Source organism: Loxodonta africana, chromosome 11, assembly GCF_030014295.1.
Source record: "Loxodonta africana isolate mLoxAfr1 chromosome 11, mLoxAfr1.hap2, whole genome shotgun sequence".
Taxonomy (NCBI): domain Eukaryota; kingdom Metazoa; phylum Chordata; class Mammalia; order Proboscidea; family Elephantidae; genus Loxodonta; species Loxodonta africana.
This window is the reverse complement of record NC_087352.1, coordinates 95,795,662-95,811,565: the sequence shown is the minus strand read 5'-3', so window position 1 is coordinate 95,811,565 and position 15,904 is coordinate 95,795,662. Positions and strand designations below refer to the sequence as shown.

At 35.3% G+C, this 15,904-nt stretch overlaps 1 protein-coding gene across 3 annotated transcripts in view; it reads left to right on the top strand.

The window, feature by feature from the left end:
- The window catches only part of SMCHD1 (structural maintenance of chromosomes flexible hinge domain containing 1), a 190,011-nt gene that overhangs the window by 152,573 nt on the left and 21,534 nt on the right, over positions 1 to 15,904 (top strand). For all 3 annotated transcript variants that reach the window (XM_064294699.1, XM_064294697.1, XM_064294698.1), the window contains 7 exons: positions 473 to 599; positions 752 to 871; positions 1,962 to 2,047; positions 2,641 to 2,763; positions 5,806 to 5,996; positions 9,207 to 9,316; positions 9,587 to 9,657. In XM_064294699.1, coding sequence (XP_064150769.1) covers positions 473 to 599; positions 752 to 871; positions 1,962 to 2,047; positions 2,641 to 2,763; positions 5,806 to 5,996; positions 9,207 to 9,316; positions 9,587 to 9,657 — 828 coding nt within the window. The remainder of the gene's footprint in view (positions 1 to 472; positions 600 to 751; positions 872 to 1,961; positions 2,048 to 2,640; positions 2,764 to 5,805; positions 5,997 to 9,206; positions 9,317 to 9,586; positions 9,658 to 15,904) is intronic.

The following is a 15,904-nucleotide window of genomic DNA, read 5'->3' as shown; positions in this document are numbered from 1 at the left end:
TGGGCCTAGTTCCATGGCAACAGGTGTAATTGAAACTCAGCAGTGGGCTTTAGGCATTTCTTTGTGATTAGTTTTATAACTTACAGGCTGTCAGCTATTTCATACTGCTTCAGCTTCAAGGTTGGAATCAAGAAGATTTTGTAGCTCTAGGAGATAAAAGTGGCCATTCTGGTTCCAAAGAGAATATACTTTTTGTTGTAATTTTCTAGTATATATCGTTTTTGCACAAGCTGTTTATTGATAAGATAATTTGGCATTCAAAACAACAACAGAAGGTTAAAAAAAAATAAGTTGTATTTTATATCTCAGTTGGTGGTAGGGGATGTTATAATGAATCTTAAGGGTCAATGACTTTTGCCTTTAATACTTACCACTTATTTGAAAGTAGAGCACAATGAGATATGTAACATTTGTACATTGAAAAATATCTTTTTATATGGTTTTTTTTTTTTTTTTTTTTTTTGTGGTACAGAGCCTAGTGCTGGCAGAAAATAGTCCTGGGAGGGATAGCACTGAATATTTTATTGTGTTTGAGCCGCGGCTACCAGCTTTATCAAGAACTTTAGAACCATATATCTTGCAGTTCATGTTTTACAATGGTAAGTTTTTAGACAAATTATTAAATTCTGATGTATTACTTCAGATAACCTTGTTTTGCTTTCTATTCACATGGTGTTTATTAGCCAATCATGTTATATTTTGGAGAAAATCACAATTTTTAAATTGTTTAAACTCTGGATTTTTTTCTCAGATGTGAAGAAGCAACAACAAATGGCAGCACTTACAAAAGAGAAGGACCAGTTATCTAAGTCTATTATTATGTATCGAAGTTTATTTGAAGCCAGCAAACAGCTTCTTGATGAGATGAAATGTAAGTTATTTTGTATTCAAAGGCAGCAAGAGGTTATGTGTTGGATGGTGAGGTGGAAGGTTAAGATTGAAACAAAATGTATTTAGAAACTGCTCTTATTTGCTTTCCTAGGCTCTAAATTCACTGCAGATGATCACTGCCGAAAGATAGTAATGATGGTTATATTATTTGTCATTTGATAGTTTTAAAGACAACATATTCCTTCATTTTAACTACACTTTATCCTGCTTACTTACAAAACTGTGAGGTTTTCTGTTAGTTAGAAATCTGAATCTGTGGAATATTTAGGTTTTTTAAAGCCTTTCAGCATAACAATAATAACATTTATATCTAACTCCAGATTCTGGCAAAAGCAACTGAATGAAAGTATCACTAAGGGAGTGACGTGTAACGTAATTTTATTTTGGTCATGGGGCGTATGCATTTTACTTAAAATATATGCATTATGTCCTGCTGTGGAGGTGTTCAGGTCAGCACCCACTGAAACTGATGTCTGTAACTTATACCTGAGTCAGTACACGTAATGTTTTGCTGTAATTTTTAATAATGTTTGTATACAGCTAACACAGAGCATTTGCTGAATTGTGCTCTATCATCTATTCATTTGTTGGGTTTTTTTTTTCATTTTGTTTTAATTACACAGCTGAAATCTTAGTCATTTAAGCAGCATAGAAAGTCTTCACTTTTGTGTATTTGTCCAAGGTCAAGGGCACTTAGAGAATAATAGGAGCTAAATAGTGTAATGAAGCATCATTTGAATAACACCGACAATTGTTTTTATAAAGCGTTAATTTAGTTCTGAGAACAATCGAATGCAATTACATTTGTACGTCATTGTGTGGATTGAGTCAAATGATTGATCCACGATCATTCAGATTACAGTAGAATATCATAATGTCCTCCTTAGCTGCATTGTTTTACTCCTCTTTTTTGTATATTAGAATTGAACTTTTAGATTTTTAGTTTAATTTTGAATTTCTAAAATAGTCAACTATCATTTTAGCATCAAGCATTAAAAAAAAACAAAAGGGAATAAAAATTAAATATTTCCCATCAGAACTTGATGGTTGTTTTTTGTTTTGTGTTTTAGGCCAAGTTGAAGAAGCAAAATTAAAAGAGGCCCAACTGCGAAATGAGCTAAAAGCACATAATATTGACGTTCCTACAACACAACAGGTACAGTGTCCAAGTATACAGGAAAGATTTCTTTGTTAAATTCTAGTCAGGAACTTCTTTATAATTCATGTTTTATTAGGAATTATGGGCACTCTTGGTTTTGAGTACAAAGACTTTGAGTTGTAGTCCAGTCACTTACTAGACAGTAAAGGACTAACAAAATGATAGACCACTCTTTTCAAAAACTTAGTTTGTGTTTTTAATGTAATGGCACTAATAAATGCAGTTACAAATACTCCAGCTTGAATACTGGATTGAGGAGGTTTCGGAAGTAATAACTAGTGTATATGGTGGCAAAGAAGATAAGATAATGAACGAAAAAGCAATATGGATTTTCTTTAGCTTACATCCTTTTATATGTATAACTCAGTTTCAAAGAAAACTGCCATTATAGGTAGTATTTCTTAACCCAGATAAAAAATTCGGTGCGGTGGAAGCTTTGTATTACTATAATAATAGTCTTTTAAAATAATGTCTACTTATTATTAACTTTATGTTCCTGAATTTTCCAAATTATTTTCCTCAGCTGTCTTTGTGGACTGCGATTACAAGAGTAATTGGCTTTATAGTTAATTTTTCTTTATAAATTACAGATGACACATATTGAAGCACTTTTGAAAAGAAAGGTGACAGAACAGGAAGAGCTAAGGAAAAAACCTAGAAGATCATGTACTCTTCCAAACTATACCAAAGGCAGTGCAGATGTTTTGGGAAAGGTTTGTGTTTGAGCTTTTTAAGAAACAGTACATTTTATTTTGTTTTTTTTGTGTGTGTGTATGTGTGTAAACCCTGCATTGTTGAAAAATGGAGTTATAATAAAGTGTCAGTTTGGCCGGAGTTAAAGTAAAACGCATTATTAATTCCCTAATTCTTAACACCGTTGAGGGCTGTGCAGAAGTTGAGTTAATGTGTGTTAATTTAAGCCTTGTTGTCCCTTTAGAGATGCTCTCCTGTCTCATGGCTTCGTAGCAGCCAGAACTTTTACAGGTACCTCATCTTAAGTGAGACAACAGAAGAGAAAGATCAGAATTTTTCCAAGATCTAAGTCTCATGTTGTTAGAGAATTCTGATATACACTAGAACTTAAATAAATAAATAAACAAAAAACTTTATACATATCTCTGCCAAGGCAGAGTGCCATTCTTCCTCCTTTTGTCTTTTCCGCCTTTGGTTTTGCCTATTGTTGAGTGAGTTGTATGTTCATTCTTATCCTGTCATTATTCTGTCATAACCATTTCATTTTATATTTTTCTGATTTGGAATATCTTTTTGCAACTATTGGTAAATCCTTTAGCCAGGTCTTAGTTCTTCTTTCTCCCATGTTTTGTCATCTTCTGCTTTTCTCCTCATACCTTCAGTTTTTAATGGTGTTAAGGTTTGTAATATATGTACATGTACTTAATTTGTTAAACTTTTCCATTTAATGTGCTTCTATGGTTTCTGCTTTTACCCCCATGTTAAAGTTGAGGAAATTAAAACTAAGATTCAAGAACATTAAATAGGTTGTTTGAGGTTACATGGCTACCAAGGAGAGCCAGGATTCCAACCTAGGCAGCCTCACTCCAGAGTCTGCTCTTTATCCCCGTGCTTTATCGTGTACGTACGTCATTCTGCTTTCGCAACCACGCTCTCAATATTTGTAGTGTTCCTAGTTTATAGATGAGGAAACTGAAGTTCAAAGAACTTAAATAACTTGTTAATATAATTAATACGAGGTAGAGCTTAATTGTAAACGAAGGTCTTTTGGACTCCATAGTTCATCTTAGTTTCATTGTGTACTGCTCTCTAGCTTTACAAGGGACCCCACACAAAATAGGGGGTAGTGGTTACTCTAAAATTACAGAAGTGTTTATGACCAAAACCATGTAATATTATTATCCAAACTTAAAATCCACAAATTGAAAAATTAAGAATGTAAAATCATAAATGAGAAAACAAGATACAAGTATATAATATCTTAGAGTATTATTCCTCAGAACCAATTTCTAGAAAGAAACATTCTTATGATTCAGAACATGTAGATATTTCTAGATAGTCTAATTTCAGATACTGACACTAACATCACATTTAAGTGTTTCGTCAGTACAGAAGTCCTGCTTGACGTGTAAGATTTTTACCAGAATATACAATAAATGTTAGCAGGAAAAATATATTTTAAGACTCCTGTCCAAATATTTCTTATTGCATGACTTGAAAATCTGGGGGCAATCTTCGAAATCTCATTTTATAGTGTTTTTCTTCTACCCCTTCAGAAGTTAAGCCTCCCCTAACCCACACACACAAAAAAACTTTTCTACTTCCTCCAAGTCATTCTTAATTTCTTCTGGCTTACTTTTAAAAAATCTGTTGTGACATTTATCTTAAAATTAGAATAATCCTGGAATATAATGAGGGATGAATGGAGATTTTCCCCCAGACCTTATACTATTTTAGTTTTAACACACTTGGATGCTTTAGTTTTTTCCTCCTTGATTCCAAATATCTTGAAATCCTATCTTTTTTTTTTTTCAAGTGCCATCATTAGCCATGCCCACAATGAGAAAGAATTAGTAACATTCATAAAACTGGCTAGAGTAGCCTCAGTAAAGCTGGAAATGTAGTCAGAGGAGCAGAACATTGTATTTAATCTGTAAATAAAAACAAGATGTGCGTTCATATTTCAGGATTAGATTTTTGAAAAAACAGGATTTTATATACTTGAATCACCTGAAAGTTTAAGGGGTAAGTGTAGTGTTGAGAAGTCTAGTGAGAGCTTTCAGGCCGGTCTTCACTTAGAAATAGTGATTCCAGTTAGGAGATTGAGGTGTGTGTGAGCAACTACCAAACAGATACCTGTCATAGCACTTAGGGTCACATGTAAAATGAGGTCACTTAATTTGCTTACCACCACTAATCCTTCTGCACTGGCTAGAACATTATTTTCAACTTCATTTACATGAACTAGTTTGCATGTCTGTTTTCTTACCTTTCTTCCACTAACTTCTAGAGAATTGGAATACAGATGTAGAAATTACGATGTTTCTAACAGTGACACACGACATTCTCATTGCTAGGGCAGGTTTTTGCTACCACATCAGGTAAGAATAAGGGTAAACGTGACCATACCAGCGTGAGGAAAGAGGTTTTGAAATTGGCCACAATATTCCAACCTTGTGGAACTTTGACCAGGAATGTCTGTGACTGAAGGCAAGTATTTCTAAATAGGAGAGTGATGGTTTATCCTAAGCTCCAAAGGCATGACCCTTTAAGCAGAAAAAACTATTCTTATATGTGACATTTAGATTTGTTTTTTGAAAGAAGTACTGTAGTATTAAAATATCTACTTAAAATGCTGTGGAACTGTATGTTCAGTTGAATCTTAAAACACCATTGATTATTTTATGTGTATATTGTTTAATATATTTTATGAGTATTTTATCAATTAAGTCATATCCCAAATGTAGAGATATTAAAGTGTGAAAAGATGTGCGTCTTTAACTGATAACATTACAAATATTTTTATTTGCTTATTTGCAAATTTACTAGAACATAATCTGTGAAACAATTTTTCCAGAATTTAACAACAGAATATTACAGTTGAATATGTTTAAGCCTGTAAGTTTTTACCACCTGACAATTTTTTTTTTTCCTTTTTAATTAATCTAAGTGCCTTAGAAGAGTGTTTTTGCTGTTAAAACTTGGGCTTTTAAAATATTTAATATCAGATTTTTGTACATTTATTTGAACCATTTTTACTTGGTTTTTTGAATGGGTTATAGATTGCACACCTAGCGCAAATTGAAGACGATAGAGCTGCAATGGTTATTTCTTGGCATCTGGCAAGTGACATGGACTGTGTCGTGACCCTGACCACTGATGCTGCACGTCGCATCTATGATGAAACGCAAGGCCGTCAGCAGGTGTTGCCCCTTGATTCTATTTATAAGAAGACTCTTCCAGATTGGAAAAGGTTAGAAAACATTAGAGTGATTATTTTTCTGAACTATGTTTTCTTACCAAAGCCCTGAATTTAAAAACAGTTTCTCTAAAAAAAAAAAAAACTAAAGCAATCTGAGAAGTGACTCACATGACCTAAATTATTCTTGCTTTCATCATAAATGTGCATACTTCATGAGAGTTAATATTGCAGTGCATTTGCTGACATATGCTGACCATATTTAGTCTGCAAATTAAATGTTATTTATGTATGAGACATATGAACACACACACAAGCACATACACAAATCCAAAGCAAATCTTTGGCCTTTGCAATGCATAGTTCTGATAATACTGCTTGATATTAAATTATATCATAATGATATGGACATGACAAAATACATTTAGTTTATACATATTAATTGGATCCTTGTAAATGTTATAAGACCCTTTGCTAGGAGTTGAGGTGAATGCATGGTAATGCTGATTTTGTACTTAAACCTAATATGTAAAGAAGGAAATACAGCTTGAACATAAATAACTGTGAACAAGTTAAAATGTGTTCAGTTCTGTAAGAGGTAATGAAAGAGTGCTTTCAGAACTCGGAGGAGAGAGTGATAATAAATTTAAGTTAATGAAGGAAGGGTAGGATGAAGGACAACTTAATGGCAGAGGTAATAATTGACTAGGATCTTGAAGTGTTCAGAGAAAGAATTAAGGACATTCCAGGTAAAGAAAGCAGCGTGAGAAGAAGCATAGAGGTGGTAAAACATGCTTAGGGAATAGGAGATAGTTTGTCAACAGCACATTAGAGGTTTATAAGAGAATTATGAAAAATAAGACTGGTAAATGAGTTGACAGTTCGGAAGCTTTTTAAATGTCATACTAAATATACTAAATATGAATATACATTTTTACTTATGAATCAGTTTGTATGTGATCACTAAAGCTATTATGCTGTGCATCTGAAAGATTCTGGCAGCTCTGTGTAAGGGAGATTTGAAGAAAGGGGGAGACTGGAGGCAGGGACATGTGTTACGATGCTCTTGGAGCAATACCAGGTTCAAGATAATAAAAGCCTGAATTAGGGTATTGGTAGACATGGAGACAGATTAAATCAGAGGGGCTCTGGGATCCCTTTAAGAATCTGATAAAAGTTGTAAATATTCTCCCTTAAAAAAAAAGACTATCAAATACCATAGTCTCAAGGGACAGCTCAGTCAGTGGCATAATATTTGATAAAGATGATGTTCTATATCCTAGTTTAATGAGTAGCATCTGGGGTCTTAAAAGCTTGCAAGCGCCCATCTAAGTTCCAACTATTGGTCTCTACTTGTCTGGAGCAAAAGAGAATAAAGGAAATCAAAGACTCGAAGAAGAAACTTGTCTGTAGGACGAAAAGCCCACATGAACCACAGCCTCTTCTAGCCTGAGACCAGAAGAACTAGGTGATGCCTGGCTACCACTATGGATCATTCTGACCAGGGACACAGTAGGAGGTCCCGGATAGAATGGGAGAAAAATGTAAAACAAAATTCAGATTCCTAAAAAAAGGCCAGACTTGCTGGACCAGTAGAGACTAGAGGAACTCCCCAGGCTGTCACCCTAGGATACCCTTTGAACTTGGAACTGAAGCTACTCCCGGAGGTCACCTTTCAGCCAAATAATAGATTGGCTTATAAAGTAAACAATATCACCAGTGAGTAATGTGCTCCCTTAAACAATCAACTATATGAGACCAAACGGTCAACATTTACCTGAAAACAAAAATGAGAAGGCAAGGAGGGGCAGGAAAGCAAGATCAGTGGAAACAGAACAAACAGAATGGAAATAATGAGAATACTGACACATTGTGAAAATTGTAACCAGTGTCACAGAGTAGTATGTATAAAAATTGTTATACGGGAACTTGATTTGCTGTGTAAACTTTCACCTAAGACAGAATAAAAAAAATTTTTTTAATCACAAATGTGCCAAATTTTATATAGATTTTAGGAGGATCGTGATCTCCAGTTAGGAATCCCGGATCATAGAGGAATCATAGAGGTCATATTCATAGAATTTAGCAACTGATGTAAGAATGATAGGCCTAATGACTTTAGGGTATCAAGGTTACGTAAGTGGAAGGATGTCATTATCATTAACAAAATATGGAACAGCTTTATTTGGAGTTGGGATTTAGATATGTGTCTAGGTTCCTAAACAAAGCTTTGCAAAGGCCTTCAGTTGTATGGAGTAGTGATTTGAAGGAAAATGGGAACTAATATTAAAAGCCAACTGCATCGGTATATTAACATATTATTTCACTTTGTAAACTACAAATAGATAGCTGAACAGCTGCAATTTGAACTCAAATCTGTCTGATCCTTAAATCTCCCACTCAGCTGCTAGGAAGTACCCATTTTAAACAGCACGGGAAATCCTGTAGGTCATGATTTCTGTGTTGATAAGGGTAATTTTTTTTTGGAGAGGAGAACTTTCCCTCCACGAAAGCCTCTTTGTATTCATCATAATCCCTGAAGAACAGGTTAAGAATCTTAGATTTAGGGAAAGTATGAATTTGCCATTTAATTCTAAAGTTTGCTATAGAAAGTAGTTATTTCTAAAGTTTGCTGTAGAAAGTAATCCTCTCTGTTCTAGGTATTCTGCCTCTTAACTGGAATTTACTAGCTCCTAGAGTCCCCCAGCACTCTACCTTCAAGATTTAGTTCTGCTACACTATGTGGAAAGGAAAAGCCCTGACACCCCCAATCAGTTCTTACCCTTGAGCTCCACTGTTATCCATGAGCTTCAACTGCACGTTCTGTTTGCTGAGTAGGAGGGAGAGAGGGAGGGAGCCTGGGTACCCCCTCTCGTGTCTCAGACTTGGCCTTGCCCCTTCCCTTACTCATTGTAGAGCCGTGCTCCGCATGAGACAGTTATGTCATTTGCATCCCCATTTGAGGCTGGCTTTAGAGCCTGCTTTTCTCCTTGTCAGACTAACTGCAGATTATTGATTGCATTGTATTGATTATACAGACTAATTGAGGGCAGTAGTACAGATCGAAACCAGGCAGATGTTTTTATAGGTAAATATTGTTTTTCATTTCTAAGAGCTGATCATTAAACAGTATCACCTGTGGTGGATGGGGAATTATATGGTTAAAATGATATACAGTATAGTCATGTTTTTCATACTACATTCTTTTAATTAAAAAGCTACATCTATTTTACTTAATACCTTTAAAATTTTCTGTCCCTTCAGGCCTCTACCTCATTTACGAAATGGAAAATTGTATTTTAAACCCATTGGAGATCCAATTTTTGCCCGAGACCTGTTAACATTTCCAGATAACGTAGAACATTGTGAAACAGGTGAAGTATATTATAGGGTACAGATGTTACATTTGTGACCCAGATCTATACATTACTGATTTAGGGACATTTATGGTTTTATTTAGTTTATAAGGGATAGATTTATTCATATTTCTTTATATTTATTATTTTTTCCTATTAGAGGAAAATGTTGGATAAAATTATAATGAATGTTAGCATTCTTTCAAAGAAAGATTTGCTATGTCATTGTATTTTAATATGACCAAAAAAATTCATAATTTTAAAAATTTCATTTATTGACTTTTTTAGTATTTGGTATGCTGTTAGGAGACACCATTATTTTGGATAATTTGGATGCTGCCAATCATTATAGAAAAGAGGTATGTATGTGAATTCTTTTTTTAATTTGTAGCTCCAATTTTAATGTGTATTCTTTTAATTTAATACATAGAGCCCTTATATAGAAATCATTCCATTTGATGATACAAATACAGATTATTAAGTAGCTTTGGCAAAACCAATTTAAATCCTACAAATCAATAAACAACATAAAATTGGGTGAAATATATGAATGTCAAGGTACAAATTAAAGTGGAAGGTATTTTTGGACCATGGAATTGTCTAAGACTTAAAACCAATTATCTATGATTGATGAGGGTATTGGAAAAAAGAGGACTCAGATAATGTCAGTGAAAGTATAAATTAGTATAGCACTTTGGAGGGCAGTTTGTCAATATAAATGTATCAGTTATCTATTGCTACATAGGAAACACTCTAAAAGTGGCTTTAAACAGCAACAACTAATTATTTCTCACAACTCTTTGGGTGTCTCTAAATGATGTTGGCTGATGCCAAGATGGTGAGAACTCCAAAATGCCTCACTCACATGGCTGGCAGTTGGTGCAGGCTGCCATCTGGAAATTCAGCTGGAGATGACCAAGAAACTCAGGATTCTCCTGGAGTTATTCTCCTCTACCAGAATCAATGCCATTAAGATTTTTAGAAGCCTTTTTGTCAGCCAACCAAAAGGTCAGCAGTTCGAATCCACCAGCTGCTCCTTGGAAACCCTATGGGGCAGCTCTCCTCTGTCCTAGAGAGCTGCCATGAGTTGGAATTGACTTGATGGCAATGAGTGTTTTTTTTTTTGTTGTTGTTCGCTTGTTTTAACAAGGTCTAGGAGGTAGTGCCTTAAATCTTTCTGGGGTCTTAACAAAGGAGCATCCTTGACTTGATTTTTACCCTGAGGCCACATTTTACTGGCAGTGCACTGGATTTGCTCTTAACCCTGAGACTGACCGTTTTTTATTTAAGGACATTTTGTCAGCTTAAGAGTGGAAATAAAAAAAATGGTTTTATTTTCCAACTTGGCAAGTCCTGGGTTAGAAGTATATACCCTTTTAATTTTGAAAACTAATTAGTTTCTACTTTAATTTTTCTTTACTCTTCATGCTGACTAGTTGCCTGCTGCTGGCTAAGTGTTTAACTGGGACTGTTGGCTGGTGGCCTCAGACGTTCTCCATGTGGGCCTCTCCTTGTGGCTGCTTGGGCTTCCTCACAGCATGGCATCTGGGTTCCAGAAATGAGTATTCCAAGTAGTGAACACAGAGCTGCAGATCTCTTAATTCCCAGCCTCAGAACATACATAGCCACATTTGATTGGTCAAAATCTGGCCAGCCCAGATTCAAGGGGGGGAGTGGGAAGGTGGTAATAGATTCCATTTTCCATGGAAAGAGTAGCCAGAAATTTGCAGCCATCTTTAAACCACCACAAGGTATTAAAATAATTTCTCTTATAAACATGCACCCATAAATGTACCAATAATTTGCATTAGAATGTTAGAGTTAATTTATAACAGGAAACTTTGGAAAGAGTCTAAATGTCCATCAGTTAGGGTCGGACAACTCTATTATATAGTAATTTGTACAATAAAGTAGTATGTAGTATTAAAAAGTTGCAAAATAATATGTATAAGATGATGCCTTTTTTAAAAATAAGCTTTCGTAGATTTTTAAAAATTGGAAGAATGTATTCTATACTGTTAGATGTATTAAAGAGAATTTCCCTTCTATATTATGTTATACTTAGGAAAAAGAAAAGGAAATCTTTTCTGAGGAATTTTTATCTTCGGTTATCTAATATCCAGGTGTAAGTTGAAAAATAAGTCTCTGCAACTTAAATTCTCTTAAAAACGAAACAAAAAGCAAAATCTAGCCCAAGGGGCTTATGAGACATCTCTTTTAAGGACTTAGTGTAGAGTTAGGCATAAAGACAGGAGAATTATTTCCCATTTGGTTAAGGATTTCTTTATTTTTTTTTCTTGTATGAAGTTCTCGTGGTTTTACTCTAATAACATTTTTCCTTCTTTAGGCGGGGATGATTGGTAAATTACAGACAAGACATGCTTGTCTTTAAATTGCCTATGTTAAGTGTGGAATTCTCATAAGTCATTATTTAGTGAGAATAAAATCAAAAGCATTATATTTGAGGAATTATCTGATACAGTATATACAACACTATTTTTTAATACATAGACAGTAACATAGGGACATCAGAGTCAAGAGTCTGGTGTTCATCTATCCCCAATATCATTTACTGACTGTATGACCTTGGGCAAGTCAGTTCTTTAAGCCTCAGTTTCCCCATCTCTATGAGATGTAGCTAATAATGCAATCATTTCAGATGGCTATTGTAAAGATTAACTGAAATAATACATATAAAGCACTTAGCGAAGAGCATAGAATATGGTGAAATCTCAATAAGGGATAGATCTTTTTGAATCTGAGACCTCAATGTCTTGAGTTCTGTGATACACAAGAAATATTACATGGAATAGTTGTGGTGTTGGGAGCCTGGAAATGGCAATGTGATAAACATGTATGGAAAACATTACAGATTTGTAAACTATTACAATTGAAAACGAGGAAGAATATTTGTTTTCAGTTATGTAAGAGAAAACAAGCCAGTTTAAAATATGAGCCATTATCTATAAAAATAGTATATTCTAGAATCATGGGGACCTTAGAAATCATCTATTCTCACTTTATAGATGAGAAACCTTAAGCACAGAGCAAATAATAGATGTGTCCCAAGTTACATTACTAATTCATGTCAGAACTAGAACCAGTCAGAGCAAATTTTTTGGAGTTAGTTAAGAAGAAATAATAAAGGTATCTTAATGCTTTGCCTTGACTGCTAACCAAAAGGCTGACAGTTCAAACCACCCAGCAGCTCTGCAGGAGAAAGACCTGGCATCTGCTTCTGTAAAGACTGCACCCAAGAAAACCCTATGGGGCAGTTTTACCTGTCACCTGGGGTCACTATGAATCAGAATCAACACGACAGCATACAACAACAAAAAATTAGTGGGATTACTGAGAATTACACAATAATTGGAGAATAGTATTTAGCATCTCCATGAATGTTTCTTGTGAATAGTTCCTTGTAAATCATAATAGACCATATTAGAAAGAGGTTGAGAATGGAGAGCTAGTGTATTCTGGTAGCGGTAAGTATTTTTATGTCCTGAATTATGGAATAGAAATGTTATAACATGAAATCATTTTGAGGGTAGAATTAACAAATACAGTAATAATTGGAAGATTCTAGTTAGTTTAATTAGAAATTTGAACATGTACTTGATTTGAGATTGAAGCAAACATACTTTCTCTGGAGGAATTCATCTTTTTCTTAGGAATGAAATAATTTTTGTATTGATGATAGCAAAATTTTTTTTTATACTTTTCCGTGATTTTTTTTTTTTTTAATTTTTATGGTGCTTTAAGTGAAAGTTTACAAATATAGTTGGAATCTCATACAAAAATTTATAAACACCTTGCTATGTACTCCTAATTGCTCTCCCACTGAGACAACACATTCCTTCCCTCTCTCTTTTTATGTCTGTCCGGCTAGCTTCTGACCTCCTCTACCCTCTCATCTCCCCTTCAGACAAAAGATGCCAACGTAGTCTCACATGTCTACTTGATCCAAAAAGCTCATTCTTCACCAGTGTCATTGTCTATCCCATAATCCAGTCTAATCCCTGTCTGAAGAGTTGGCTTTGGGAATGGTTCCTGTCTTGGGCTAACAGAAGGTCTGGGGACCATGACCTCCGGGGTCATTCTAGTCTCAGTCACACCATTAAGTCTGGCCTTTTTATGAGAATTTGGGGTCTGCATCCCACTGCTCTCCTGCTCCCTCAGGGATTCCCTGTTGTGTTCCCTGTCAGGACAGTCATTGGTTGTAGCCGGGCACCATCTAGTTCCTCTGGTCTCAGGCTGATGTAGCCTCTGATTTATGTGGCCCCTTCCGTCTCTTGGACTCATAATTACCTTGTGTCTCTGGTGTTCTTCATTCTCCTTTGCCCCATGTGGGTTGAGACTAATTGATGCATCTTAGATGGCTGCTTGCTAGCGTTTAAGACCCCAGAGGCCACTCTCCAAAGTGGGATGCAGAATGTTTACTTAATAGGTTTTATTATGCCAGCTGACTTAGATGTCCCCTGAAACCATGATCCCCAAACCCCAGCCCCTGCTACGCTGGCCTTCAAAACATTCAGTTTATTCAGGAAAATTCTTTGCTTTTGGTTTAGTCTAGTTGTGCTCACCTCTTCTGTATTGTGTTTGTCTTTCCCTTCACCTAAAATAGTTACTATCTACTATCTAATTACTGAAAACCCCTTTCCCTCCCTTCCTCCCTCCCCCCCCCCCCGCTTGTAACCGTCAAAGAATATTCTCTTCTCTCTTTAAACTATTTCTCTAGTTCTTATAATAGTGGTCTTATACAATATTTGCCCTTTTGCAGCTGACTAAATTTTTTTTTTTAATTTGACTCAGCATAATGCCTTCCAGATTCCTCCATGTTATGAAATGTTTCACAGATTCATCATTGTTCTTTGTCGATGTGTAATATTCCATTGTGTGAATATACCATAATTTATCCATTCGTCCATTGATGGGTATCTTGGTTGATTCCATCTTTTTTGCTATTGTAAACAGTGCTGCAGTGAACATGGGTGTGCATATATCTGTTCATGTAAAGGCTTTTATTTCTCTAGGGTATATTCCAAGGAGTGGGATTGCAGGATCGTATGGTAGTTCTATTTCTAGTTTTTTAAGGACGTGCCAAATCGATTTCCAAAGTGGTTGTACCATTTTACATTCCTACCAGCAGTGTATTAAGTGTTCCAATCTCTCCACAACCTTTCCAACATTTATTATTTTGTGTTTTGTGGATTAATGCCAGCCTTGTTGGAATGAGATGAAATCTCATTGTAGTTTTGATCTGCATTTCTCTAATGGCTAATGATCGTGAGCATTTCCTCATGTATCTGTTAGCTGCCCGAATGTCTTCTTTAGTGAAGTGTCTGTTCATACCCTTTGCCCATTTTTTAATTGGGTTATTTGTCCTTTTGTAGTTGAGTTTTTGCAGTATCATGTAGATTTTAGAGATCAGACGCTGGTCAGAAATGTCATAGCTAAAAACTTTTTCCCAAGTCTGTAGGTAGTCGTTTTACTTTTTTGGTAAAGTCTTTGCATGAGCGTAGGTGTTTGATTTTTAGGAGCTCCCAGTTAATCTGGTTTCTCTTCTCTATTCTTAGTAATGTTTTGTATACTGTTTATGCTATGTATTAGGGCTCCTAACATTGTCCCTATTTTTTATTCCGTGATCTTTATCGTTTTAGATTTTGTATTTAGGTCTTTGATCCCTTTTGAGGTAGTTTTTGTGCATGGTGTGAGGTATGGGTCTTGTTTCATTTTTTGGCAGGTGGATATCCAGTTATGCCAGCACCATATGTTAAAAAAGAGGCTATCTTTTCCCCATTTAAGTGACTTTGGGCCTTTGTCAAGTATCAGCTGCACATATATGAATGGATTTATGTCTAAATTCTCAGTTCTGTTCCATTGGTCTATGTACCTGTTGTTGTACCGGTACCAGGATGTTTTGACTACTTTGGCAGTGTAATAGGTTCTAAAATCAGGAAGAGTGAGGCCACCCACCCACTTTGTTCTTATTTTACTGTAATGCTTTACTTATCCGGAGCCTCTTTCCCTTCTGTATGAAGTTGATGATTTGTTTCTCCATCTCATTAAAGTGTCTTTGAAATTTGGATCGGAATTCCATTTTATCTATCAATTGCTTTTAGTAGAGTAGACGTTTTTACAATGTTAAGTTTTCCTATCCATGAACAAGGTATGTTTTTCCACTTATGTAGGTCTCTTTTGGTTTCTTGCAGTGGTGGCTTGTAGTTTCCTTAGTATAAGTCTTTTACATCTGTGGTAAGATTTATTCCTAAGTATTTTATCTTCTTGGGGACTCCTGTAAATGGTATTGATTTGGTGATTTCCTTTTCGATGTTCTTTTTGTTGGTCTAGAGGAATCCAACTAATTTTTGTATGTTTATCTTATATCCTGATACTCTGCTGAGCTCTTCTATTAGTTTCAGTAATTTTCTTGAGGATTCTTTAGGGTTTTCTGTGTATAAGGTCATGTCATCTGCAAATGGAGATACTTTTACTTCTTCCTTGCCAATCTGGATGCCCTTTATTTCTTTATCTAGCCTAATTGCCCTGGCTAGGACCTCCAGCACAATGTTGAATAAGAGTGGTGGTAAAGGGCATCCTTGTCTG